Source organism: Balaenoptera musculus, chromosome 14 (genome assembly GCF_009873245.2).
Source record: "Balaenoptera musculus isolate JJ_BM4_2016_0621 chromosome 14, mBalMus1.pri.v3, whole genome shotgun sequence".
Taxonomy (NCBI): domain Eukaryota; kingdom Metazoa; phylum Chordata; class Mammalia; order Artiodactyla; family Balaenopteridae; genus Balaenoptera; species Balaenoptera musculus.
In genome coordinates this window covers 66,524,635-66,550,388 of record NC_045798.1, presented here as the reverse complement: position 1 = coordinate 66,550,388, position 25,754 = coordinate 66,524,635, and the positions used below count along the sequence as shown (strand labels likewise).

The 25,754-nt window shown below is 37.5% G+C and overlaps 1 protein-coding gene across 1 annotated transcript in view; it reads left to right on the top strand.

Moving 5' to 3' along the window:
* CFAP53 (cilia and flagella associated protein 53) overlaps positions 1-25,754 on the top strand; it is a 55,267-nt gene that overhangs the window by 4,666 nt on the left and 24,847 nt on the right. Inside the window, exons 2-4 of the mRNA XM_036874575.1 lie at positions 165-394; positions 902-1,075; positions 23,978-24,281. Of these exons, the coding sequence (XP_036730470.1) occupies positions 165-394; positions 902-1,075; positions 23,978-24,281 (708 nt within the window). The remainder of the gene's footprint in view (positions 1-164; positions 395-901; positions 1,076-23,977; positions 24,282-25,754) is intronic.

Sequence of the window (25,754 nt, the reverse complement as noted above, 5' to 3'; positions counted from 1 at the left end):
CAAGTTACATCTTAGGCACCTAAGTTGTTTGCAGTTGTAGGAGGATGTATTAGTTTTATATACCAAGTTTTGATTAATATGAGTTTTGGTGGAGGTCATGATTAACTGAAAATACGCAATTGATTTTGGGTCTATCATAAGTGGTAGTTGCTATTTGTTTTCAGAGAGCCAAGCCTCCCAAAGGCCAAGGGGCTGAGCATCATCTGGAAAGAATCCGACGCAGCCATCAGAAGCATCATGCTATTTTGGCTTCCATTAAGTCAAACGAGCGGGATCGCTTGAAAGCTGAGTGGGACCAGCACAATGACCGCAAGTTTGTGGACAGTCTTGTGAAAGCAAGAGTCAAGGATGCCATGCAAGGGTTTATCATCAATACTGAAGAAAGACGAAATAAGTAAGGCTCATAAACCAGCTGATCCAGACTCTGAAACATTCCTAAAACCACAGTTTGAGATTGATCAATCAAAAATCAAGTGAATTTTTACATTAAGGATCATGGCTGAGCTATGCATATTCCTACCAAACCAATAGCTATTGCTTGTTTCTGTTTTCACTGTGATAACCTATGTTTGATAGAAAGCAAAAGAACATATTGTTTCAAATTTCTTTATTTTTAATTAAAATCTGCTCATTTTGCTTTTTTGTTGAAGATACACATTACGTATCTCATCTGTATGTGATCAAATAAAACATGGCATAGATTAGTATCTTTATTGCTTTAAATGGCAACTAGTCTTATTTTATGGAATACTGTAATGATCTTTCCTTCTTACAAAATTTATGACTGAACGTGTACTTCTGAAATCAGATTTAACAAAATAAAAATCAGTTAGTGAAATGGTACATGTGGCATGATAGTTTTAATTTCCTTTTCTGTTGTCATTTTGTTTTGTGAACTTAGGTTACGTGAACTTTTAGCATCAGAAGAAAATGAATATTTCATTGAAATGCAATTGAAAGAAGAAACAATTGAGGAGAAAAAAGATAGAATGAGAGATAAAGTCAGATTATTAAGAGAGAAGAAAGAAAAAGAGAGACAGGATTTTGTGGCTGAAAAGCTAGACCAGCAATTCAGGTAATAATATCAGAAAAACACACAGAATCTGAAGTTGGTATATTAAAAATTATTTAGGAAAGCTAACTACAGTAAAATGTAGCCTAAAGAGGGTATACACAGTAGTTGTACCTTTAAGTCTTGTTAATTATATATACATCATTGCATAATGCAGATACTGAGGAGTTTTGTTTGTTTTGTGGTGAGAATGCATAAGATTCACTCTCTTAGCATATTTCAAGTATATAATACGGTATTATTGCCTGTAATCACCATACTGTACATTAGATCCCCAAAACTTATTCATTCATCTTATAACTGAAAATTTATATCCTTTGACCAATATGTTCAGATTTCTCCCACCCCATAACCCCTGAGAACCAGCATTCTACTCTCTGTTTCTATATGTTCAACTTTTTTTTCTTAGATTCCACATTTAGTGAGATCATACAGTACTTGTCTTTCTCTGTCCGGCTTATTTCACTTAGTATTATATCCTCCAGGTTCATCCATGTTGTCTCAAATGGCAGAATTTTCTTTTTTATGCTGAATAATATTCCATTTCATACTTTCTTTATCCATTCATACGTCAATGGTCACTTAGTTTGTTTCCATATGGTAGTTCTGGTTTTAATTTTTTGAGGGATCTCCATACTGTTTTTCAGAACGGCGATACCAATTTATATTCCCACCAACAGCGTACAAAGGTGTCCTTTTCTCTACCTCCTTGCCGACACTTGTCACCTCTTGTCATTTTTATAATAGCTATCCGAGCAGGTGTGAGGTGATATCTCATTGTGGTTCTGATTTGCATTTTTCTGGTGATTAGTGATGTTTTCACATACTTGTTGGCTATTTGTATGTCTTCTTGGAAAAATGTCTATTCAGGACTTTTGCTCATTTTTTTAGTCAGATTATTTGATTTTTTTTTTTTTTTTTTGCTATTGAGTTAAATGAGTTTCTTATGTATTTTAGATATTAACCCTTTAACAGATATATGGTTTGAAAATATTCTCTCCCATTCTGTAGGTTGCCTTTTTATTTTGTTGATTGTTTCCATTGCTGTGCAGAAGCTTTTAAATTGGATATAGTCCTACTGGTTTATTTTTCATTTTGTTGCCTTTGTTTTTAGTGTCATATCTGAAAAATCATTGTCAAGACCAATGTCAAGGAGCTTTTTTCCTATGTTTTCTTCTATGTGTTTTACAGTTTCAGGTCTTATGTTTAAGTTTTTAGTCCATTTGGAGTTAATTTTTTTGAATGGTGTATATAGGGATGCAATTTCATTCTTTTGCATGTAGATATCCAGTTTTACCAAGACTGTTTATTGAAGAGTCTGTCCTTTCCTCATTGTGTGTTCTTGGCCTCCTTGTAAAAGATTGGTTGACTATATATGCCTGGGTTTATTTCTGGGCCCTCTATTCTGTTCCACTGGTCTATGCATCTGTATTTATGCAGCTACCGTACTGTTTTGATTATGATAGCTTTGTAATATAGTTGGAAATCAAGTGTGTGATGCTTCCAGCTTCGTTCTTCTTTCTCAAGATTGCTTTGGCTGTTCAGGGTCTTTTGTAATTCAGTTGGAATTTTGGGAGTTTTCTTTTTCTGTTTCTGTGAAAATGCCATTGGAATTTGGATAGGGATTGCATTGAACCTGTAGATCACTTTGCGTAGTATGGACATTTTTTTAAAATTAATTAATTAATTAATTTATTTTATTTATTTTATTTATTTATTTTTGGCTGCGTTGGGTCTTCGTTGCTGCGTGCGGGCTTTCTCTAGTTGCGAAGAGCGGGGGCTACTCTTCATTGTGGTGCGCAGGCTTCTCATTGTGGTGGCTTCTCTTGTTGCGGAGCACGGGCTCTAGGGTGGACAGGCTTCAGTAATTGTGGCTCATGGGCTTAGTTGCTCCGCGGCATGTGGGATCTTCCCAGACCAGGACTCGAACCTGTGTCTCCTGCATTGGCAGGCAGATTCTTAACCACTGCGCCACCAGGGAAGCCCCAGTATGGACATTTTAAAAATATTAATTCTTCCAACCCAAGGGACAAAGGATATCTTTCCATTTATTTGAGTCTTCAATTCCTTTCATCAGTGTCATAATTTTCAGTGTACAGATTTTTAACCTCCTTGGTTAAATTTATTCTTTCATATTTTATTGCTTTTGAAGCTATTGCAAAAGAGATTGTTTTCTTAATTTCTCTTTCAGATAGTTCATTTTTAGTGTAAAAAATGCAACTGATTTTGTTTGTTGATTTCAAATCCTATAGCTTTACTGAATTCATTGATTAGTTCTAACAGTTTTTGATGGAGTCTTTAGGGTTTTCTATATGCAAGATCATGTCATCTGCAAACAGGTAATTTTACTTCTTCCTTTTCATTTTGGATGTCTTTTATTTCTTTTTCTGGCCTAATTGCTCTGGCTAGGATTTCCAGTACTATGTTGAATACAAGTGGCAAGAGTGGGCACCCTTGTCTTATCCCTGATTTTAGAGGAAAAGCCTTCAGTTTTCTACTTTTGAGCATGATGTTAGCTGTGCACTTGTTATATATGACCTTTATTGTGTTGAGCTACAGTCCTTCTATACATAATTTGTTGAGAGTTTTTTTTTTATCATGAATTTGTCAAACCTTTTTCTGTATTAAGATGATCATATAATTTTTATCCTTCATTCTGTTAATGTGGTATATCACATTTATTGATTTGCATATGCTGAACCATCCTTGCATCCCAAGGATAAATTCCACTTGATCATGGTATCTGATTCTTTTAATGTGCTGTTAAATTTGCCATGCTAGTATTGTATTGAGGATTTTTGCATCTGTGTTCTTCAGGGATATTGGAAGTATTTTCTCTTCTTCAATTTTTTTGGAGGATTTGAGAAAGATGGGTATTAATTCTTCTTTAAATATTTGGTAGAAATCACCAGTGAAAGCATCTGGTCCTGGACTTTTGTTTATTGGAAGATTTTTGATTACTGGTTCAATCTCCTTACTCATTATTGGTCTTTTCAGATTTTCTATTTTGTCATGATTCAGCCTTGGTAGGTTATATGTGTCTAGGAATTTATCCATTTTTTAGATTATGTAATTTGTTTGCGTATAATTGTTCATAATAGTCTCTCATGATCCCTTGTATTACTGTAGTATCAGTTGTAATGTTTCCTCTTTCATTTCTGATTTTATTTATTCAAGTCTTCTCTCTTTTTTCCTTAGCTAGTCCAGCTAAAGGTTGTCAATTTTGTTTACCTTTTCAAAAAACCAGCTCTTAGTTTCATTGATATGTTTTATCATTTTTCTAGTCTCTGTTTCATTTATTTCTGCCCTGATCTTTGTTATTTTCTTCCTTCTGCTTACTTTGGGCTTAGTTTGTTCTTTTTATAGTTCCTTGAGGTTTAAAGTCAGGTTGTTTATTTGAGATCTTTCTTTTCTCGTAATATAGGTGTTTATTGCTATAAACTTCCCTCTTAAAGCTGCTTTTGTTGCATCCCATAAGTTTGGGTATGTTGTATTTCTATTTTCATTTAAGATTTTTTTTTAATTAATTAATTTATTTATTTATGGCTGTGTTGGGTCTTCGTTTCTGTGCGAGGGCTTTCTCTAGTTGCGGCAAGCGGGGGCCACTCTTCATCGCGGTGTGCAGGCCTCTCACTATTGCGGCCTCTCTTGTTGCGGAGCACAGGCTCCAGACGCACAGGTGCAGTAATTGTGGCTCATGGGCCTAGTTGCTCTGCGGCATGTGGGATCTTCCCAGACCAGGGCTCGAACCCGTGTCCCCTGCATTGACAGGCAGATTCTCAACCACTGCGCCACCAGGGAAGCCCATTTAAGATATTTTTTGATTTCCCTTTTCATTTCTTCTTTGACCCATTGGTTATTCAGGAGTGTGTTGTTTAATTTCCACATATTTGTTAATTTTCCAGCTTTCTTCTGGTGTTTGGTTTCTAGTTTTATGCCATTGTGGTCAGAAAAGATACTTATATGATTTTAATCTTTTTAAATCTGTTAAGACTTTTTTGTGACCTAGCATGTGATCTATCCTGGAGAATGTTCCATGTGTACTTGAGAAGAATGTGTATTCTGCTGCTATTAGATGGAATGTTCTGTGTATGTCTGTTAGGTGCATTTCATCTAAAGTATGGTTCAATGCAGTGTTTCCTTACTGATTTTCTGTCTGGATGATCTATGCACTGTTGAAAGTGGAGTATTGAAGTCCCCTACTATTACTGCACTGCTGTCTGTTTCTCCTTTGATATCTGTTAATATTTGCTTAACACATTTGAGTGCTCTCATGTTGGGTGCATATACAGCTGACCCCTTGAACAACACAGATTTGAACTCTGCAGGTCCACTTAAATGTGGTCTTTTCAATAAATGCAGTACTACATGATCCGGGATTAGTTGAATTCGCAGATGTGGAACCAGGGATGTGGAGGGCTGACTACAAGACTTGAGCATCTGTGGGTTTTGGTATCTGTAGCAGGTCCTCAAACAAATCCCCTGCAGATACCAAGGGATGAGTCTATATTTATAATTGTTATTTCCTCTTGATGAATTGACCCTTTTATCATTGTATAATGACGTTCTTTGTCTCTTATTACAGCTTTTGAGTTAAAGTGTGTTTTATCTAACATAAGTGTAGCTACCTCTGCTCTCTTGGTTTTTACTTGCATGAAATATCTTCTTCCATCCCTTCACTTTAAAGATATGTGTATCCTTAAAGCTGAAGCAAGTCTCTTGTAAGCAGCATATTGTTGGGTCTTGTTTTTTATCCATTCAGACACTCTGACTAGATAATTTCAAATTACCTGTCTTTGAGTTCTCAGATTTTTTCCCTCTGTTTTGTTTGTTCATGCCTGATGTTGATGCTGTCTCTTGGATTTTTCATTTCATTCATTGTATTCTTCAGCTCCGGAATTTCTGTTTGGTTCTTTTTGATGATTTCTATCTCTGTTGAATTTCTCATTTTGTTCCTGTGTTGTTTTCCTGATTTTGTTGCATTGTCTATCTGTGTTCTCTTGTAGCTTACCAACCTTCCTTATAACAATTGTTTGGAATTCTTCATCAGGTAATTCATAGAGCTTTCTTTCTTTAGGATTGGTTATGAGAAAATCATTGTGTTCCTTTGTTGGTGTATGTTTCCTTGATTTTTTGTATGCTTTGAAGTCTTGTGTTCCTGTCTTTGCATTTAAAGAAGTATTTACCCCCTCCAGTTTTTACTAGCCGGCCTCAGGACAGAAATACCATCACCAATCAGCCCAGCTAGGGATTCTGAGAGCTTTCTCAGACCTCTTCTATGGATGCACCTGCTCTACACTTCTTGTTCTCTCGAGTGCATGTAAAGCATAGCCTCACATCCTGTCTTTGGCAGGATCTGGATTCTCCCTACTGTCTGCTAGAGGAGAAGATGCTGTAAGGGGCAAAGGGGACACTGGGAAGTGAATTTCAATGGACCATTAATATATTTTCCACTCTCTAGTAAATGTCTTTTGACACAGTAATAAAAATGAAGTTTCATAAGTGGTTTGTGCTCTTAAAATACATATTAATTTGGTAACAATTTTCACAGATTTCATAGAGAGATCTTATATAACTAAGTATACAACTTCAAGTTGTATAACTTGCTAGTTAGATGAATTATTAGAATTTTTGAAGAAACAGTTATATCCTGCAACAATATACAGTAGCCCCCCTTATCCATCCCCAGTAAATGTCTGAAACTGGGGCGAGTACCAAACTCTTTATATACTATGTTTTTTCCAATACATACAGACCTGTGATAAAGTTTAATTTATAAATTAGGCACAGTCAAAGATTAACGACAATAATGAAATGGAACAGTTATAACAATATACTGTAATAAGATTCGTGAATGTGGTCTATCTCTCTGTCTCAAAATATCTTATTGTACGGTACTCACCCTTCTTCTTGTGATGATGTGAGATGATAAAATGTCTATGTGATAAGTAAGATGAAGTGAAGTGAATGATGTAGACGTTGTGATGTAGCATTAGGCTACTGGCCTTCTGACCACCTGTCAGAAGGAGGATCACCTGCTTCGGGTGATCCTGGATCATTGATCCATGAAGATGTTGATGGTTGATGTCAGGAGCAGAAAATGTTGATGGTTGGAGATCCCAAGTGGGTGCAAAATTTCATTACGCTACTTAGAACAGAGTGCAATTGAAAAACTTATGAATTGTTTATTTCTGGAGCTTTCCATTTAATGTTTTCAGACCACAGTTGATCGTGGGTAATAGAAACTGTAGAAAGTGAAATGGTGAATAAGGGAGACTACCGTAATTCATTTGAAATCCAACTGTTTTCAGTGTTTTTAATGTAATACTGCCAACTCTTTAATACAGAGCAGCAAATATAGTTTTAATTCATTATAAGAGTGAAGGGGCAGTTTTAAATTTTGATCAAGGATGCTAAATCAGGCCCCATTACTGAAAATATAATTGAGGCTTTAATGTATACATAAAGTGAGATGAAATTTTTCCTCTTCCTCTCCTTTCCCCTCCTCTTCCTTTTAGTATTCCATTGTGTGAATATACCACAATTTATTCATCTTCCAGGTTATAGGCATTTCAGTTATTTCCAGTTTATTCTTATAAATAAAGCTGCTGTGGACATTCTTGTACGTGTCTTCTGGTGGACAAGCACATTCATTTCTTTTAGCTATATTCAGTGGCATACCTAGAATATTTGATACCCTAGAATGGGTCATTTTTATTGCTCCAAGTCTTCTAAACAGCAAAATTATTTTCAGTAATAATAATGAAATGAAATGAAATGAATAACAATGACAAGGTAACCAGTGATTTAAAATTTTTTATTTTTAAATAATTATATATTCACAGCAATTGCAAAGATAGTACAAAAATCTCATGTATTCTTACAGTCCCAGTTTCCCCCAATGGTTATATCTTATGTAACTATAACATAGTATCCTACAAGGAAATTGACATTGGTATAATGTATGTATATAATTCTGTGCCATTTTATCACACGTGTAGATCCATCTAATCCCCCACCACAATCAAGATACAGAACTGTTCCATCACCACAAAGGTCTCCCTTGTGCTCCCCTTTATAGTCACAACCACCACTGTCACCCCCATCATTCCTAACCTCAGGCAACTTCTAATCCCTTTTCCATCTCCATAATTTCATCATTTCAAGAATTTTATATAAATGAAATCATACAATATGTGATCTTTTGAAATTGGCTTTTTTCAGTCAATGAATTGCCTTTGAGGTTCATCCAAATTGCATATCAATAGTTTGTCCTTTTTATTGCTGAGTATTATTCCATTGCATGGATGTACTTAAGTTTCTATAAACCATTCACTTATTGTAGTACATTTTGATTGTTTCTAACTTTTAACTATTATGAATGAATCTGATATGAACATTTGTGTACAGATATCCTTTCTCTAGGATAATTGCCATATTCTGGGTCTTATATGTATGCTTTATTGTGTAAGAAACTGACAAATTGTTTTCAGTGTGGCTGTACGATTTTATATTTCTACGAGTAAGGTGTAAAAGATTAAGTTTTTCCATGTCTTTGCCAGCTTTTCATACTGTCACTATTAGAACAGAGGTGTGTAATGATATCTCATTGCCACCTTTACTGGCATTTCCCTAATGGATGGTGTTGTTGAACAACTTTTCATATGCTTATTTGCCATGTGTATATTCAATTTGGTGAAGTGTCTCTTCATATTTTTTCCCATTTTCTAATTGGTTTAGCTGTTAAGTTTTGAAAATTCTTTGTATATTCCAGATATGAGTCCTTTGTAGGATATGTGGTTTAGAAATATTTTTTCCTAGTCTGTAGCTTGTTTTTATTTTCCTCTTAGTGGTGTCTTTCACAGAGAAAAAGTTGGTACATCATGAAAAAAACGTTTTTAATCCCCTACCCCCGTATTGCCTTTCCCCCCTTCCCTCTCCCTACTGGTAACCACTAGTTTGTTCTCTATATCTGTGAGTCGGCTTCTTTTTTGTTATATTCATTAGTTTCCTGTATTTTTTTGGATTCCATATGTAAGTGATATCATACGGTATTTGTATTTCTCTGTTTGACTTATTTCACTTAGCATAATGCCCTCCAAACCCATCCATGTTGCTGCAAATGGCAAAATTTCATTCTTTTTTATGGCTGAGTAGTATTCCATTGTATATATATGCCATATCTTCTTTATCCATTCATCTGTTAATGGACACTTAGTTTGCTTCCATATCTTGACAATTATAAATAATGCTACTATGAACATTGGGGGTGCGTGTGTCTTTTTGAATTAGTGTTTATCTTTTTTTTTTTTTTGGATATGTACCCAGGAGCAGAATTGCTGGGTCATATGGTAGTTCTGTTTTTAGTTTTTAGAGAAACCTTCATGCTGTTTTCCATAGTGGCTGCACTAATTTACATTGCTACCAATAGTGTAACATCCTTGCCAACATTCTTATTTATGTTATTTTTGATGATAGCCATTCTTTTTTTTTTTAACATCTTTATTGGAGTATAATTGCTTTACAATGTTGTGTTAGTTTCTGCTGTATAACAAAGTGAATCAGCTATACATATACATATATCCCTATATCCCCCTCCCTCTTGCATCTCCCTCCCACCCTCCCTATCCCACCCCTCTAGGTGGTCACAAAGCACTGAGCTAATCTCCCTGTACTATGCAGCTGCTTCTCACTAGCTATCTATTTTACATTTGGTAGTGTATATATATCCCTGCCACTCTCTTACTTCATCCAAGCTTACCCTTCCCCCTCCCCATGTCCTCAAGTCCATTCTCTACATCTCCGCCTTTATTACTGTCCTGCCACTAGTTTCTTCAGAACGTTTTTTTTTTTTTTTAGATTCTATATATATGTGTTAGCATACGGTATTTGTTTTTCTCTTTCTGACTTACTTCATTCTGCATACAGAATAGACTGTATACAGACTCTAGGTCCATCCACCTCACTACAAATAACTCAATTTCATTTCTTTTTATGGCTAATATTCCATTGTATATATGTGCCACATCTTCTTTATCCATTCATCTGTCGATGGACACTTAGGTTGCTTCCATGTCCTGGCTATTGTAAACAGTGCTGCATTGAACATCGTGGTATATGACTCTTTTGAATTATGGTTTTCTCAGGGTATATGCCCAGTAGTGGGATTGCTGGGTCGTATGGTAGTTCTATTTTTCGTTTTTTAAGGAACCTCCATACTGTTCTCCATAGTGGCTGTATCAATTTACATTCCCACCAACAGTGCAAGAGGGTTCCCTTTTCTCCACACCCTCTCCAGCATTTATTGTGTGTAGATTTTTTGATGATGGCCATTCTGACTGGTGTGAGGTGATACCTCATTGTAGTTGTGATTTGCATTTCTCTAATGATTAGTGATGTTGAGCAACCTTTCATGTGTTTGCTGGCAATCTGTATATCTTCTTTGGAGAAATGTCTATTTAGGTCTTCTGCCCATTTTTGGATTGGGTTGTTTGTTTTTTTGATATTGAGCTGCATGAGCTGCTTGTAAATTTTGGAGATTAATCCTTTGTCAGTTGCTTCATTTGCACATATTTTCTCCCATTCTGAGGGTTGTCTTTTCATCTTGATTATGTTTTCCTTTGCTGTGCAAAAGCTTTTAAGTTTCATTAGGTCCCATTTGTTTATTTTTGTTTTTATTTCCATTCCTCTAGGAGGTGGGTCAAAAAAGATCTTGCTGTGATTTATGTCATAGAGTGTTCTGCCTATGTTTTCCTCTAAGAGTTTTATAGTGTCTGGCCTTACATTTAGGTCTTTAATCCATTTTGAGTTTATTTTTGTGTATGGTGTTAAGGAGTGTTCTAATTTCATTCTTTTACATATAGCTGTCCAGTTTTCCCAGCACCACTTATTGAAGAGGCTGTGTTTTCTCCATTGTATATTCTTGCTTCCTTTATGAAAAATAAGGTGACCATATGTGCGTGGGTTTATCTCTGGGCTTTCTATCCTGTTCCATTGATCTATATTTCTGTTTCTGTTCCAGTACCATACTGTCTTGATTACTGTAGCTTTGTAGTATCATCTGATGTCCGGGAGCCTGATTCCTCCAGCTCCATTTTTCTTTCTCAAGATTGCTTTGGCTATTCGGGGTCTTTTGTGTTTCCATACAAATTGTGAAATTTTTTGTTTTAGTTCTGTGAAAAATGCCATTGGTAGTTTGATAGGGGTTGCATTGAATCTGTAGATTGCTTTGGGTAGTATAGTCATTTTCACAATATTGATTCTTCCAATCCAAGAACATGGTATATCTCTCCAACTGTTTGTATCATTGTTAATTTCTTTCAGCAGTGTCTTATAGTTTTCTGCCTATAGGTCTTTTGTCTCCTTAGGTGGGTTTATTCCTAGGTATTTTATTCTTTTTGTTGCAGTGGTAAATGGGAGTGTTTCCTTAATTTCTCTTTAGGATTTTTCATCATTAGTATATAGGAATGCAAGAGATTTCTGTGCATTAATTTTGTATCCTGCTACTTTACCAAATTCATTGATTAGCTCTAGTAGTTTTCTGGTGGCATCTTTAGGATTCTCTATATACAGTATCATGTCATCTGCAAACACTGACAGCTTTACTTCTTTTCCAATTTGGATTCCTTTTATTTGTTTTTCTTCTCTGATTCCTGTGGCTAAAACTTCCAAAACTATATTGAATAATAACGGTGAGAGTGGACAACCTTGTCTTGTTCCTGATCTTAGAGGAAATGGTTTCTGTTTTTCACCATTGAGAATGATGTTGGCTGTGGGTGTGTCATACATGGCCTTTATTATGTTGAGGTAAGTTTCCTCTATGCCTACTTTCTGGAGGGTTTTTATCATAAATGGGTGTTGAATTTTGTTGAAAGCTTTCTCTGCATCTATTGAGATGAGCGTATGGTTTTTCTCCTTCAATTTGTTAATATGGTGTATCACATTGATTGATTTGCGTATATTGAAGAATCCTTGCATTCCTGGGATAAACCCCACTTGATCATGATGTATGATCCTTTTAATGTGCTGTTGGATTCTATTTAATAGTATCTTGTTGAGGAATTTTGCATCTATGTTCATCAGTGATATTGGCCTGTAGTTTTCTTTCTTTGTGACATCTTTGTCTGGTTTTGGTATCAGGGTGATGGTGGCCTCGTAGAATGAGTTTGGGAGTGTTCCTCCCTCTGCTGTATTTTAGAAGAGTTTGAGAAGGATAGGTGTTAGCTCTTCTCTAAATTTTTGATAGAATTCGCCTGTGAAGCCATCTGGTCCTGGGCTTTTGCTTGTTGGAAGATTCTTAATCACAGTTTCAATTTCAGTGCTTGTGATTGGTCTGTTCATATTTTCTATTTCTTCCTTGTTTAGTCTCGGAAGGTTGTGCATTTCTAAGAATTTGTCCATTTCTTCCAGGTTGTCCATTTTATTGGCATATAGCTTCTTGTAGTAATCTCTCATGATCCTTTGTATTTCTGCAGTGTCAGTTCTCCTTTTTCCATTGTAATTCTATTGATTTGAGTCTTCTCCCTTTTTTTCTTGATAAGTCTGTCTAATGGTTTATCAATTTTGTTTATCTTCTCAAAGACCAGCTTTTTTTTTTTTAGTTTTACTGATCTTTGCTATCGTTAGCTTCATTTCTTTTTTGTTTATTTCTGATCTGATCTTTATGATTTCTTTCCTTCTGCTAACTCTGGTTTTTTTTGTTCTTCTTTCTCTAATTGCTTTAAGTGTAAGGTTAGGTTGTTTATTTGAGATGTTTCTTGTTTCTTAAGGTAGGATTGTATTGCTATACACTTCCCTCTTAGAACTGCTTTTGCTGCATCCCATAGGCTTTGGGTCATCGTGTTTTCATTGTCATTTGTTTCTAGGTATTTTTTGATTTCCTCTTTGATTTCTTCAGTGATCTGTTGGTTATTTAGTAGCGTATTGTTTAGCCTCCATGTGTTTGTATTTTTTACAGATTTTTTCCTGTAATTGATATCTAGTCTCATAGCGTTGTGGTCAGAAATGATACTTGATACAATTTCAATTTTCTTAAATTTACCAAGGCTTGATTTGTGACCCAAGATATGATCTATCCTGGGAATGTTCCATGAGCACTTGAGAAGAATGTGTATTCTGTTGTTTTTGGATGGAATGTCCTATAAATATCAATTAAGTCCATCTTGTTTAATGTATCATTTAAAACTTGTGTTTCCTTATTTATTTTCATTTTGGATGATCTGTCCATTGGTGAAAGTGGGCTGTTAAAGTCTCCTACTATGATTGTGTTACTGTCGATTTCCCCTTTTATGGCTGTTAACATTTGCCTTATGTATTGAGGTGCTCCTATGTTGGGTGCATAAATATTTACAATTGTTATATCTTCTTCTTGGATTGATCCCTTGATCATTATGTAGTGTCCTTCTTTGTCTCTTGTAATAGTCTTTATTTTAAAGTCTATTTTTTCTGATATGAGAATTGCTACTCCAGGTTTCTTTTGATTTCCTTTTGTATGGAATATCTTTTTCCATCCCCTCACTTTCAGTCTGTATGTGTCCCTAGGTCTTAAGTGGGTCTCTTGCATACAACATACATATGGGTCTTTTTTTTGTATCCATTCAGCCAGTCTATTTCTTTTGGTTGGAGCATTTAATCCATTTGCATTCAAGGTAATTATCAATATGTATGTTCCTGTTACCATTTTCTTAATTGTTTTGGGTTTGTTATTGTAGGTCTTTTCCTTCTCTTGTGTTTCCTGCCTAGAGAAGTTCCTTTAGCGTTTGTTGTAAAACTGGTTTGATGGTGCTGAATTTTCTTGGTGTTTGCTTGTCTGTTAAGGTTTTAATTTCTCCATCGAATCTGAATGAAATCCTGGCTGGATAGAGTAATCTTAGTTGTAGGTTCTTCCCTTTCTTCACTTTAAATATGTCCTGCCAGTCCCTTCTGGCTTGCAGAGTTTCTGCTGAAAGATCAGCTGTTAACCTTATGGGGATTCCCTTGTATGTTATTTGTTGCTTTTCCCTTGCTGCTTTTAATGTTTTTTCTTTGTATTTAATTTTTGATAGTTTGATTAATATGTGTCTTGGCATGTTTCTCCTTGGAATTATCCTGTATGGGACTCTCTGCGCTTCCTGGACTTGACTATTTCCTTTCCCATATTAGGGAAGTTTTCAACTATATTCTCTTCAAATATTTTCTCAGTCCCTTTCTTTTTCTCTTCTTCTTCTGGGACCCCTATAATTTGAATGTTGGTGCATTTTATATTGTCCCAGAGGTCTCTGAGACTGTCCTCAATTCTTTTCATTCTTTTTTCTTTAGTCTGCTCTGCGGTAGTTATTTCCACTACTTTATCTTCGAGGTCACTTATCCGTTCTTCTGCCTCAATTATTCTGCTATTGATTCCTTCTAGAGAATTTTTTATTTCATTTATTGTGTTGTTCATCATTGTTTGTTTGCTCTTTAGCTCTTCCAGCTCCTTGTTAAACGTTTCTTGTATTTTCTCCTTCTATTTCCAAGATTTTGCATCATCTTTATTTTCATTACTCTGAATTCTTTTTCAGGTGAACTGCCCATTTTCTCTTCATTTGTTTGGTCTGGTGGGTTTTTACCTTGCTCCTTCCTCTGCTGTGTGTTTCTCTGTCTTCTCATTTTGCTTAACTTACTGTGTTTGGGGGGTCTCGTTTTCGCAGGCTGCAGGTTCGTAGTTCCTGTTGTTTTTGTTGTCTGCCCCCAGTGGCTAAGGTTGGTTCAGTCGGTTGTGTAGGCTTCGTGGTGGAGGGGACTAGTGCCTGTGTTCTGGTGGATGAGGCTGGATCTTGTCTTTCTGGTGGGCAGGACTGCATCCGGTGGTGTGTTTTGGGTCGTCTGTGAACTTAGTATGATTTTAGGCAGCCTCTCTGGTAATGGGTGGGATTGTGTTCCTGTCTTGCTAGTTGTTTGGCATAGGGTGTCCAGCACTTGTGGTTGCTGGTCATTGAGTGGAGCTGGGTCTTAGCGCTGAGATGGAGATCTCTGGGAGAGCTTTTGCTGTTTGATATTACATGAAGCCAGGAGGTCTCTGGTGGACCAACATCTGAACTCGGCTTTCCTACCTCAGAGGCACAGGCCTGACACCTGGCCAGAGCACCAAGACCCTGTCAACCACATGGCTCAGAAGAAAAGTGAGAAAAAAAGGAAGAAGTAAAGAAAAAAATAAAATAAAATAACATAAAGTTATTAAAATAAAAAATTTAAATTATTATTAACAAATAAAAACTAAAAAGTAATTTAAAAAAAAGAAAGAAAGAAAGAAGAGAGCAACCAAACCAAAAAACAAATCCACCAATGATAAAAAGCGCTAAAAACTATACTAAAAAAAAAAAAAAAAAGGAGAGACAGAACCCTAGGACAAATGGTAAAAGCAAAGCTATACAGACAGAATCACACAAAGAAGCATACACATACACACTCACTAAAAGAGAACAAGGAAAAAAAAATATATATATATATATAAAAAACAAAGGACGTGAGCAACCATATCAATAAACAAACCTACCAATGATAATAAACTCTAAATACTAAACTAAGATAAACATAAAACCAAAAACAAATTACATGCAGGAAGGAAACCCCAAGTCTGCAGTTGCTCCCAAAGTCCACCGCCTCAATTTTGGGATGGTTTGTTGTCTATTTAAGTATTCCACAGATGCAGGGTACATCAAGTTGATTGTGGAGATTTAATCTGCTGCTCCTGAGGCTGCTGGGAGAGATTTCCCTTTCTCTTCTTTGTTCGCACAGCTCCTGGGGTTCAGCTTTGGATTTGGCCCTGCCTCTGCGTGTAGGTGGTCTGAGGGCGTCTGTTCTTCACCCAGACGGGACGGGGTTAAAGGAGCAGCTGATTCGGGGGCTCTTGCTCACTGAGGCCGGGGGGAGGGAGGGGTATGGAATGCGGGGCGAGCCTGCGGCGGCAGAGGCTGGCGTGATGTTGCACCAGCCTGAGGTGTGCCATGTGTTCTCCCGGGGAAGTTGTCCCTGGATCACGGGACCCTGGCAGTGGTGGGCTGCACAGGATCCCGGGATGGGAGGTGTGGCTAGTGACCTGTGCTTGCACACAGGCTTCTTGGTGGCTGCAGCAGCAGCCTTAGCAGTTTATGCCCGTCTCTGGGGTCCGCACTGATAGCCACGGCTCGCGCCCGTCTCTGGAACTCGTTTAGGCGGTGCTCTGAATCCCCGCTCCTCACGCACCCCAAAACAATGGTCTCTTGCCTCTTAGGCAGTTCCAGACTTTTTCCCCGGCCCCCCGCCCCCGTCTAGCTGTGGCGCACTAGCCCCTTCAGGCTGTGTTCACGCAGCCAACCCCAGTCCTCTCCCTGTGATCCGACCTCCGAAGCCCGAGCCTCAGCTCCCAGCCCGCACCCACCCTGGTGGGTGAGCAGACAAGCCTCTCTGGCTGGTGAGTGCTGGCCAGCACCGATCCTCTGTGCAGGAATCTCTCCGCTTTGCCCTCTGCACCCCTGTTGCTGTGCTCTCCTCTATGGCTCCGAAGCTTCCCCGCTCTGCCACCCCTCTCTGCCAGTGAAGGGGCTTCCTACTGTGTGGAAACTTTTCCCCCTTCACAGCTCCCTCCCAGAGGTGCAGGTCCTGTCCCTATTCTTTTGTCTGTTTTTCTTTCTTTCTTTTGCCCTACCCAGGTACGTGGGGAGTTTCTTGCCTTTGGGGAGGTCTGAGGTCTTCTGCCAGTGTTCAGTAGGAGTTGTTCCACATGTAGATGTACTTGTGGGGAGTAAGGTTATCTCCACGTCTCATTCCTCTGCCATCTTGGAGCTCTCCCCCGACGATAGCCATTCTGACAGGTGCAAGGTGATATCTCATTGTGGTTTTGTTTCTTTCTTCTTCTTCTTTTTTTTTTTTTTTGGCTGCGCCTCACACCTCATGGGATCTTAGTTCTCCGACCAGGGATTGAACCTGGGCCCCTGGCAGTGAAAGCATGGAGTGCTAACCACTGGACCACCAGGGAATCCCCTCATTTGTGGTTTTGATTTGCATTTCCCTGATGATTAGCCATGTTGAGCATCTTTTCATGTGCTTTTTGGCCACTTGCATACCCTCTTTGGAGAAATGTCTTCAGTTCTTCTGCCCATTTTTTAATCGGGTTTTTTTTTTCTTTTCTTTTGATGTTGAGTTGTGTGAACTGTTTATATATGTTGGATATTAACCCCTTATCAGTCATATCATTTGCAAATATTTTCTCCCATTCAGTAGGTTGTCTTTTCATTTTGTCGATGGTTTATTTTGCTGTGCAAAAGCTTTTAAGTTTAGTTAGGTCCCATTTGTTTATTTTTGCTTTTATTTCCCTTGTTTTAGGAGACAGATGCAAAAAAATATTGCTATGGTTTATGTCAAAGAGTCTTCTGTCTATGTTTTACTCTAGGAGTTTTATGGTATCTGATCTTACATTTAGATCTTTAATCCACTTTGAGCTTACTTTTATATATGATGTTAGAGAATGTTCTGATTTCATTATTCTACATGTAGCTGTCCAGTTTTCCCAACACTTATTGAAGAGACTGTATTTTCTCCATTGTATATTCTTGCCTCCTTTGTCATAGATTAATTGACCATAAGTTCATGGGTTTATTTCTGGGCTCTCTATTCTGTTCCATTGATCTGTGTGTCTGTTTTTGTGCCAGTACCATACTGTTGTGATTACTGTAGCTTTGTGGTATAGTCTGAAGTCAGGGAGCATGGTTTCTCCAGCTGTATTCTTCTTTCTCAAGATTGCTTTAGCTGTTTGGGGTCTTCTGTGTTTCCATACAGATTTTAAAATTATTTGTTCTATTTCTGTGAACGATGCCATTGGTATTTTGATAGGGGTTGCATTGAATCTGTAGATTGCCTTGGGTGTGGTATGATCCTTTTTAACAATATTAATTCTTCCAATCCAAGAACACAATGTATCTTTCCATTTAATTGTGTCATCTTCAATTCCATTCATTAGAGTCTTTTAGTGTTCCAAGTACAGATCTTTTACCTCCTTAGGTAGGTTTATTCCTATGTATTTTATTCTTTTTGATGCGATGGTAAATGGGATTGTTTCCTTAATTTCTCTTTCTGATAATTTGTTGTTAGTGTATAGAAATGCAACATATTTCTGTATATTAATTTTGTATCCTGAAACTTTACCAAATTCACCAATGAGCTCTAGTAGTTTTCTGGTGGTGTCTGTAGGATTTTTCTATGTATAGTATCATGTCATCTGCAAACAGTTTTAGTTCTTTGTTTCCAATTAGAATTCCTTTTATTTCTTTTTCTTCTCTGATTGCTGTGCCTAGGACTTCCAAACTGTTAAATAAAAGTGGTGAGAGTGGGCATTCTTGTCTTATTCCTGAGCTTAGTGGAAATGCTTTCAGTTCTTCACTGTTGAGTATGATGTTAGCTGTGGGTTTGTCATGCATGGCCTTTATTATGTTGAGGTATGTTCCCTCTGTGCCCCAAATTTCTTTTTAAATGTCCTATATTTGTACACAGTGATTGGACCCCAGATTAAGGAAGGAATTTTTTTTGGCTTTTTATTATTTTATGGTGTTTTTATTAAATGAATATCCTAGGATGTGTGGTTAGAACACTTGATGATATAATGAAGTACCAAGGAACTCCAGGACCAGACTGCCAGGTCTTCAGTCCCTGCTCTACTACATATTGAATGTATGAAATTACATAAGATACTTAACAGCTCCGTGCCTTCATTTCCTCATCTATAAACTGGGGATAAAATAATAATAATAATTAGCTTACAATAGTGTTTGTTGCAACATTGGTTGTTATGAAGATCATAAGAGAGTTCAAACATGTAAAGTGCTTAGAACAGTGCCTGGCAAATAGTAAGCACTTAATAACTGTTGCTAATAATATTACTACTCCTGGTTCTGTGGCTTGGAAAGATACTTAGGCTCCCTGAGTTTCTATTTCTTTCTTTCTTTTCTTTTTTGTAATTATTTTTTAAAATTTTATTTAGTTATTTATTTTTGGCTGTTGGGTCTTCGTTGCTGTGCGCGGGCTTTCTCTAGTTGCGGTGAGCGAGGGCTACTCTTCATTGCAGTGCGTGTGCTTCTCATTGCAGTGGCTTCTCTTGTGACAGAGCATGGGCTCTAGGTCCGCAGGCTTCAATAGTTATGGCACACGGGCTCAGTAGTTGTGGCTCAAGGCTCTAGAGTGCAGGCTCAATAGTTGTGGCACATGGGCTTAGTTGCTCCGCAGCATGTAGGATCTTCCCAGACAAGGGCTCGAACCCGTGTCCCTTGCATTGGCAGGCGGATTCTTAACCACTGCACCACCAGGGAAGTCCCTCTTTTTTTTTTTAATATTTATTTATTTATTTGGCTGTGCCGGGTCTTAGTTGTGGCATTTGGTATCTTCATTGCCGCGTGCAAGATCTTTAGTTGCAGCATGCAAGATCTTTTAGTTGCGGCATGTGGGATCTAGTTCCCTGACCAGGGATTGAACCCGGATCCCCTGCATTGGGAGCGTGGAGTCTTAACCCCTGGACCACCAGGGAAGTGCCAGGTTTTGATTTCTTAAACTCTAAAATGGGGATAATACTTGCTGCCCCATCTAAGTTATAAGGCACTTAAGAGGATGAAATAAGATTTTATGTGTCAAAGTACGATGTGAAGCACTGACAAAAAGTTTTCCTCTTATCAATGATTATTATCATTAAAATAGATAGATATTCTATTTGATGTTTTTTAGCTCATCTATTTTAATTTTAATTTTTGCATATAAATAATTTATATGGTATAGTTACATATTAATAACCTCATATAATTTACAAACAATGTTGTGGGTGCTTAGAGTTTTTTTTTTTTTTAGAATTTTTTTTACTGAAAGACATACATAATCAAAAAAGCTTGAAGACCTACTGATCTAAAGAAATGTTTATGATATGAACTCATTCATGCAGTGTTAACACATTATTGACTGGGGGATTTTTGCATAAACTAACGCCTGTGGCCGAAGATTTGTTTTGTAAGTGAATATTGAAACACCCACGTTTGAGTAAATATCAGCAACTTTTTTTGCACTTAATGTATTTATTTGAAACTTCGTACGTGTCTTACTAAAGCATTCTAATATTTCGTTAGAGTGTGATAAGCCCTAGCAGGCACCTCTGTGCAGGGGAACAGAACATCTATTACAAATATACCATGTTTCACTGTGCTTTCCCCTGGAAGAGCAGACTCTACACTTTCTGGTGGCTTTTTTTTTTTTTTAGTCCTGTGGATATTATTTCCTCTAGAATACGTTATTTTATTTTACTTGATAGTTGACAAGGTGGATCTTTGCGGGGGGCTCTTTTAGAAACGCCACAAGAAGGACCAGGTGCGGGACTACCGCTACATTCACCAGAATGGTCAGTTACCCATTCTCTAGCTACTGCTAACAAAAATTGCTTGTAAGTCATTTTATTCTGTGCATTAAAGCTACAATAAATTTTAAACGCATTGAATAAACCACAGTTACTCAAATAGAAACCCACTTTCTTATACCATTTCTGAGTTTTCAAGAGGATATTGAAGTTTTCCAGATATTGATCGGATCAATCAACTCCTTTCATATATTTATTATACTCTACTAGACAAGTGGGCTTAGTTATCTGATGGCCACTCCTCGTGTCTTCCTTTCCTGTAGATGCTATGGAGGCGTCATGAATAGCTGTCACCATGCGGACTAACCTCTTGTCTTTCCATATAAGATGAATCACTTCTCCCTTCCATAAGAATGTCATTTCTCCCCTCTGTAGATTTTTAGATTTCTCCTTTAATTGATTTGGTAGACCACGATTATCTCTTATAGTCCCACAAACTCTGGTTTTATTTTTCAACAATATTTCAGATATGGACACACTGTTGTAATAATTGTCTTGGTAAATATGGTGCCATGAACTAAGATAAGGTTATAGGACTGAAACTGTTTCCTGAAGTTTCTTTTCTTCACCCGTGTAAATCTCAAGGTTGCGTATATATCCAGTTTCACTTTTGCTAACCATCCTGACCAAAATTCCATATTTTGTACGTTTTCCAGGATTATAGGTTTTGAATCTGAGTCGTCCTTTCCACTTTATCATTGCCTCATCAAGTGATAGCTCTTGTTTGAGTACATAGATCAATTGAAATTTTGGTAGAAAATAATCCAAAAGAGGTTTAACTTTTGAAATTCTGTCTGCAGGAAGTGGAGTTTCCAAGTTATCGTTAAAGTGAAGAAATGTCATTATTTGTTCGAACCTTATTCTTGTCATGATCTTTGGAAAGATAGGTTTCAAGTAAGGGATCAGCCAACTGTTCTTTCCAGTGTGACTTTCTTATTTGTCCCATCAAAATTATTAATCCAAGAAACTTCTCCATGTCACTATTGGTTATATCAGTCCATTTTAAAGCCTTATCATACTTTTTATATGATTTTTCATTCTGTTGGTGATACAAGTTTGTTTGAGAAGTGACCAACTCGAAAAAGTCATTACCAAAAATTAATTCTGTTATTTTGCTAATACTATGTGGGTTATTACATTCAATAGTTATACCTGACACACCTCTGAAGTCTTCTAATTTTCGTGAAATGTTGTTCTCAGTCCACTCTTCTGTAGAAGCAAAGGAGCATTCTCCAGCACCATGAGTTTCATTTTCACTTTCTGTATCAGAATCAATCACTAAGGTTTTTTGTCTTTTTCTTGGTCTAATATTCACATCATCTGAATCAGAACTGTATTCTGAAGAACTATCATCTTCTGAGACACTAGCATATATGTCGCCCGGACAATCAGAGAAAGTATCTGCATAAAATTCACTGAAAAATTCTCCTTCACTCAAAATTTCGTGATGCGTCATTTTTGAAAATTTTATGGTAATAAACTTGCATTTATAATATACACAGGGTTGGAACAAAAACCTAACTGAGCAAAATGTGAATGATAATGGCAATCATAAGTTGTGATCAATTTTAAGCTCTAACAACTTCGCATGGTGATGTTAATTGTATCACTCTCTAAAACCGTATTGATACGTCTCTGGTCAATAACGTCCGGGTAACAAAGGACCTATTAATACATCTCTGGTCAATAATGTGTTAATTCTGGCATTCTTGGGCATGCATCATCAACTGCCTTAAGAATGTTTTTGTACTCTTAGATTTCATATTAAGGAGGGAATTACCTTAAGAAAATCATTAGCAATAAACAGAAAGAGCTACAGAAACAATGTTCATTGCAACATTGTAATAAAAGTTAGACATAACCTATATGTTCATCAAATAGGGGAATGTTTAAGTAAACTGTGATATATTTATAGGCTGTAGCCTCTGTTATGCAGCTTAGTAAACTATAATAAAATTCTAAGGTTAGGAATTGTTTTAAAGAATATTTCATAAGGAAGCATTCCCAATATAATGGTAGGTGGAAAAATTAAGATACAAGGAGATATAGTTATGCAGAATAACTCCAGTTCTAGTAAAAATGCACATACATAAGACTGGAAAGAAATATATTAACATGCTAATAGTGATTATCTCCTGATAGTAGGATTATGTGTTATTTTTACTGTCTTCATACCTTTCTATATTTTCTAGTTTTTCTGCAATGAACATGTATTAGTTTTATACTTAGGAAGAAAGAGTTGATTTTAAATAAAAATTTAAAAATATAAGCCATACTTATTATCCTTAGGCTTTAGATTTCCATCAATTGAATACCTTTGTTAGAGTATGAATCATAGGATTGGGAAGGACTTTAATAAGTTATCATGGCCAATTCTGAGAATTTCACTGATGAATTTCAGACAGATGAATTAGTTTTTTTAAATGTTAAAGTGTATTTTGGGGGTTTCATTTTGTGTGATATTGACCACTCTTGCAATAAGAGTTTAGACCACATCCTTTCTTTCAGTCTTAACAACTCGAATTTCTTTAAAAGTTCTTTATTGAGCCCATTCTCCAAACTTTAGCTTCTTGGTGTAGAATTTGATTTAGAAACCAGGAGGACTTGATGTTTATAAAAAAACATTGCCTTCCATCACAGGTTCTCAAACTTGGCTATATGTCAGAACCATCTGAGGAGCTCTTAAAAAATACAGATGTGTTAAATATTCTGATTTAACAAGTCTGGTCTGGGAGGGGGTAGGGAGGAAGGGGAGAGTAGGGTTTTGAAAATATTGCTAAATAATTTCACAGCTCTTAAATTAAAAGTGGGGTCAATCAAGAACATTTGAAGAAATTTAAATTACTGAGGCTGAAAGAAAGGATGAGGTCCAAACACTTACTGAAATAGCATTTCTTCTTGAATGATGACACAAGCCTGGTTGTGAAAAGGCAACAATAGGGCTGTTTTCTCAACTCTGGCAGAAACCCCTTCAGTGGATGTGTGCCCTGCCAGGAATCCAGATACAATGGGGAAACATCACCATGGTATGCTAACTCTATCCTTGAATCTTTTCTTGGATGTACATGCAGGGTCTCTTTCTACCAAAGCCTTAATCTACTTGTAATGTTGCAGGGACTCGTCCCTCTTCTATTTCCTCTATAGTAATAATAGTAGGTACCATTTACTGAGTTCCTGTTACCTACTAGGTATTTATATCCATCTATCTGATCCTTACCAAACCTTGAAAGACAGTTCTTTTACAGATATAGCAACAGGCTCAGATAGATAGAGTTTTTGATCTAAGGTCACATAGGAAATATCAAAACCAGATTTCAAAGCCTGCTCTGCTTGACTCCAGTGCCTGTGCTTTGTGGCATCATGTGCCTGCCTCCTCCCTGCCCCCTCATGTGTTTCCGGTGCTCAGATGGCCTACATCCAGGTCTTTAACTTTCTTACTTCAGTTGTCTGACTGTGCAGATTTGTGCCTAAAGAGAGCAATGTCTTATGAAAGGCTGGGTTTCTTCTTTAAATTGTCCTTTCAGGGAACGCTGTGAGGAGCTCCGTGTTGAGTTGTGCTGTATCCATCAGAAGGCAGTGAGCAAGGAGCGGAAAGCACAGATAGCATTTAATGAGGAGCTGAAAAGGCAGAAGCTGGTGGAAGAGCAGATGTTCTCAAAGCTGTGGGAGGAAGACCGACTGGCCAAAGAGAAGCGAGAAGCCGAAGAGGCGAGGAGACAGAGAGAGCTGATGGAGAACACACGGCTGGGGCTGAATGCCCAGATCACCAGCATCCAGGCGCAAAGGCAGGCAGCGCGGTGGCTGAAGGAGGAGGAGGCGCGCCTTGTGGTGGGTCTTTTGAAATGCTTGTGATAGGACGATGAACTCAGTGGCTAGAATACACAGTTCGCTGGCCTGGTACTGTCGTTTGCCTGATGGCCAAGGCTCGTTCACAGGGCAACAGATCATGGTCAGAGCCTTGGATTTCAAGGCCCAGCTGACAGTGCCATCTCATTGTATAGGGCAAGTTACTTCACTACTGTGATTCAGTTTCCTCATCTACAAAATGAGGCAAAGGGCACTCGTCTTTGTTGTGAGGGTGAAATGGGATAATCATCGGCAGTGCCAATGAAGCCTAGTGGCAATTTGGCAACATCCCCCCATTCTTTGATATGGGTAATTGACAGTTTCCAAATCCTATATAAAGTGCTTATACAACAGCTACAGTGACCCCCCCAGACCACCAGCATCAATAATTTTGTTCCTACAAGATCACTGCCCCTCGTATATACAAATTAGAGTTGTCAATGGAAATGTGTGCAAGCACTCAAAAAGGTAGCAATTTTATATGTATATAACGCTTTCAACATCTGACACTTTAATACCACTAAATTTAGGAAGATGGTAATATTTTCCTGGGAAATCCCAAGTATTGAAATATGAAACCATAAGAAACATCAAAGGTAAGGTACATGCAGAGCCCAGAAATCTTCTCTGGGTTTAAGATTGTTTTATTTTGAAGAGTTTAGTAGAAGATCTCTAGGAAAATCAAAATAGTGATCCCCAAATGGCCTTATATATACCCCCTCCTCTGGTGTAAGATACTTAGTGAGCCATTTTTACTCACAACACTTCTGACACCAAATGTGTGGGTTTTTTTCTCACATCATACAGTACTCTGATGCCCTGCAGACACTGATTAGGTGTACTACAATTTGATTCAGTTCTGATACTATCTGGAATTAGTGTCAGACTCCATAAGTTGAAGGGCTTAGTCCCACAAGACTGCCCTCACTTCAGATACCCATCACAAGTAGTGGGTCTCTAGGTTACCCACACTTCTGTCCAGCTTGGCTACAAAGTCCAAGGTTCTCATGACTCCCCCTCAGTTTCAGTAATTCACTAAAACAACTCATAGAACTTAGGAAAGTGCTTTACTTACCCTTACCAGCTTATTGTAAGGTATACAACTCAGAGATGGTCAAATGGAAGAGATGCATAGGGGAAGGTATGTGGGGTGGTACACAGAGCTTCCATGCCCCCACCACCTTGATGTGTTCAATCCAGAAGCTCTCTGGACCTCATCATTTGGGGGTTTTATGGAGGTTTCATCACATGGGCGTGATTGATTAATTCAATCGCTGTTGGTGATTGAACTCAATCTCTGGCCCCTCTTACCTCCCTGGAGGTCAAGGGGTGGAGCTAAAGTTCCAACCCTCTGATCACATGGTTTGGTCTTTCTAGTTATCATCTCCCATCCTGAAGCTATCTAGGGGGTCCAGCCACTGGTCATCTCATTAGGCTACAAAAGATAATCGTATC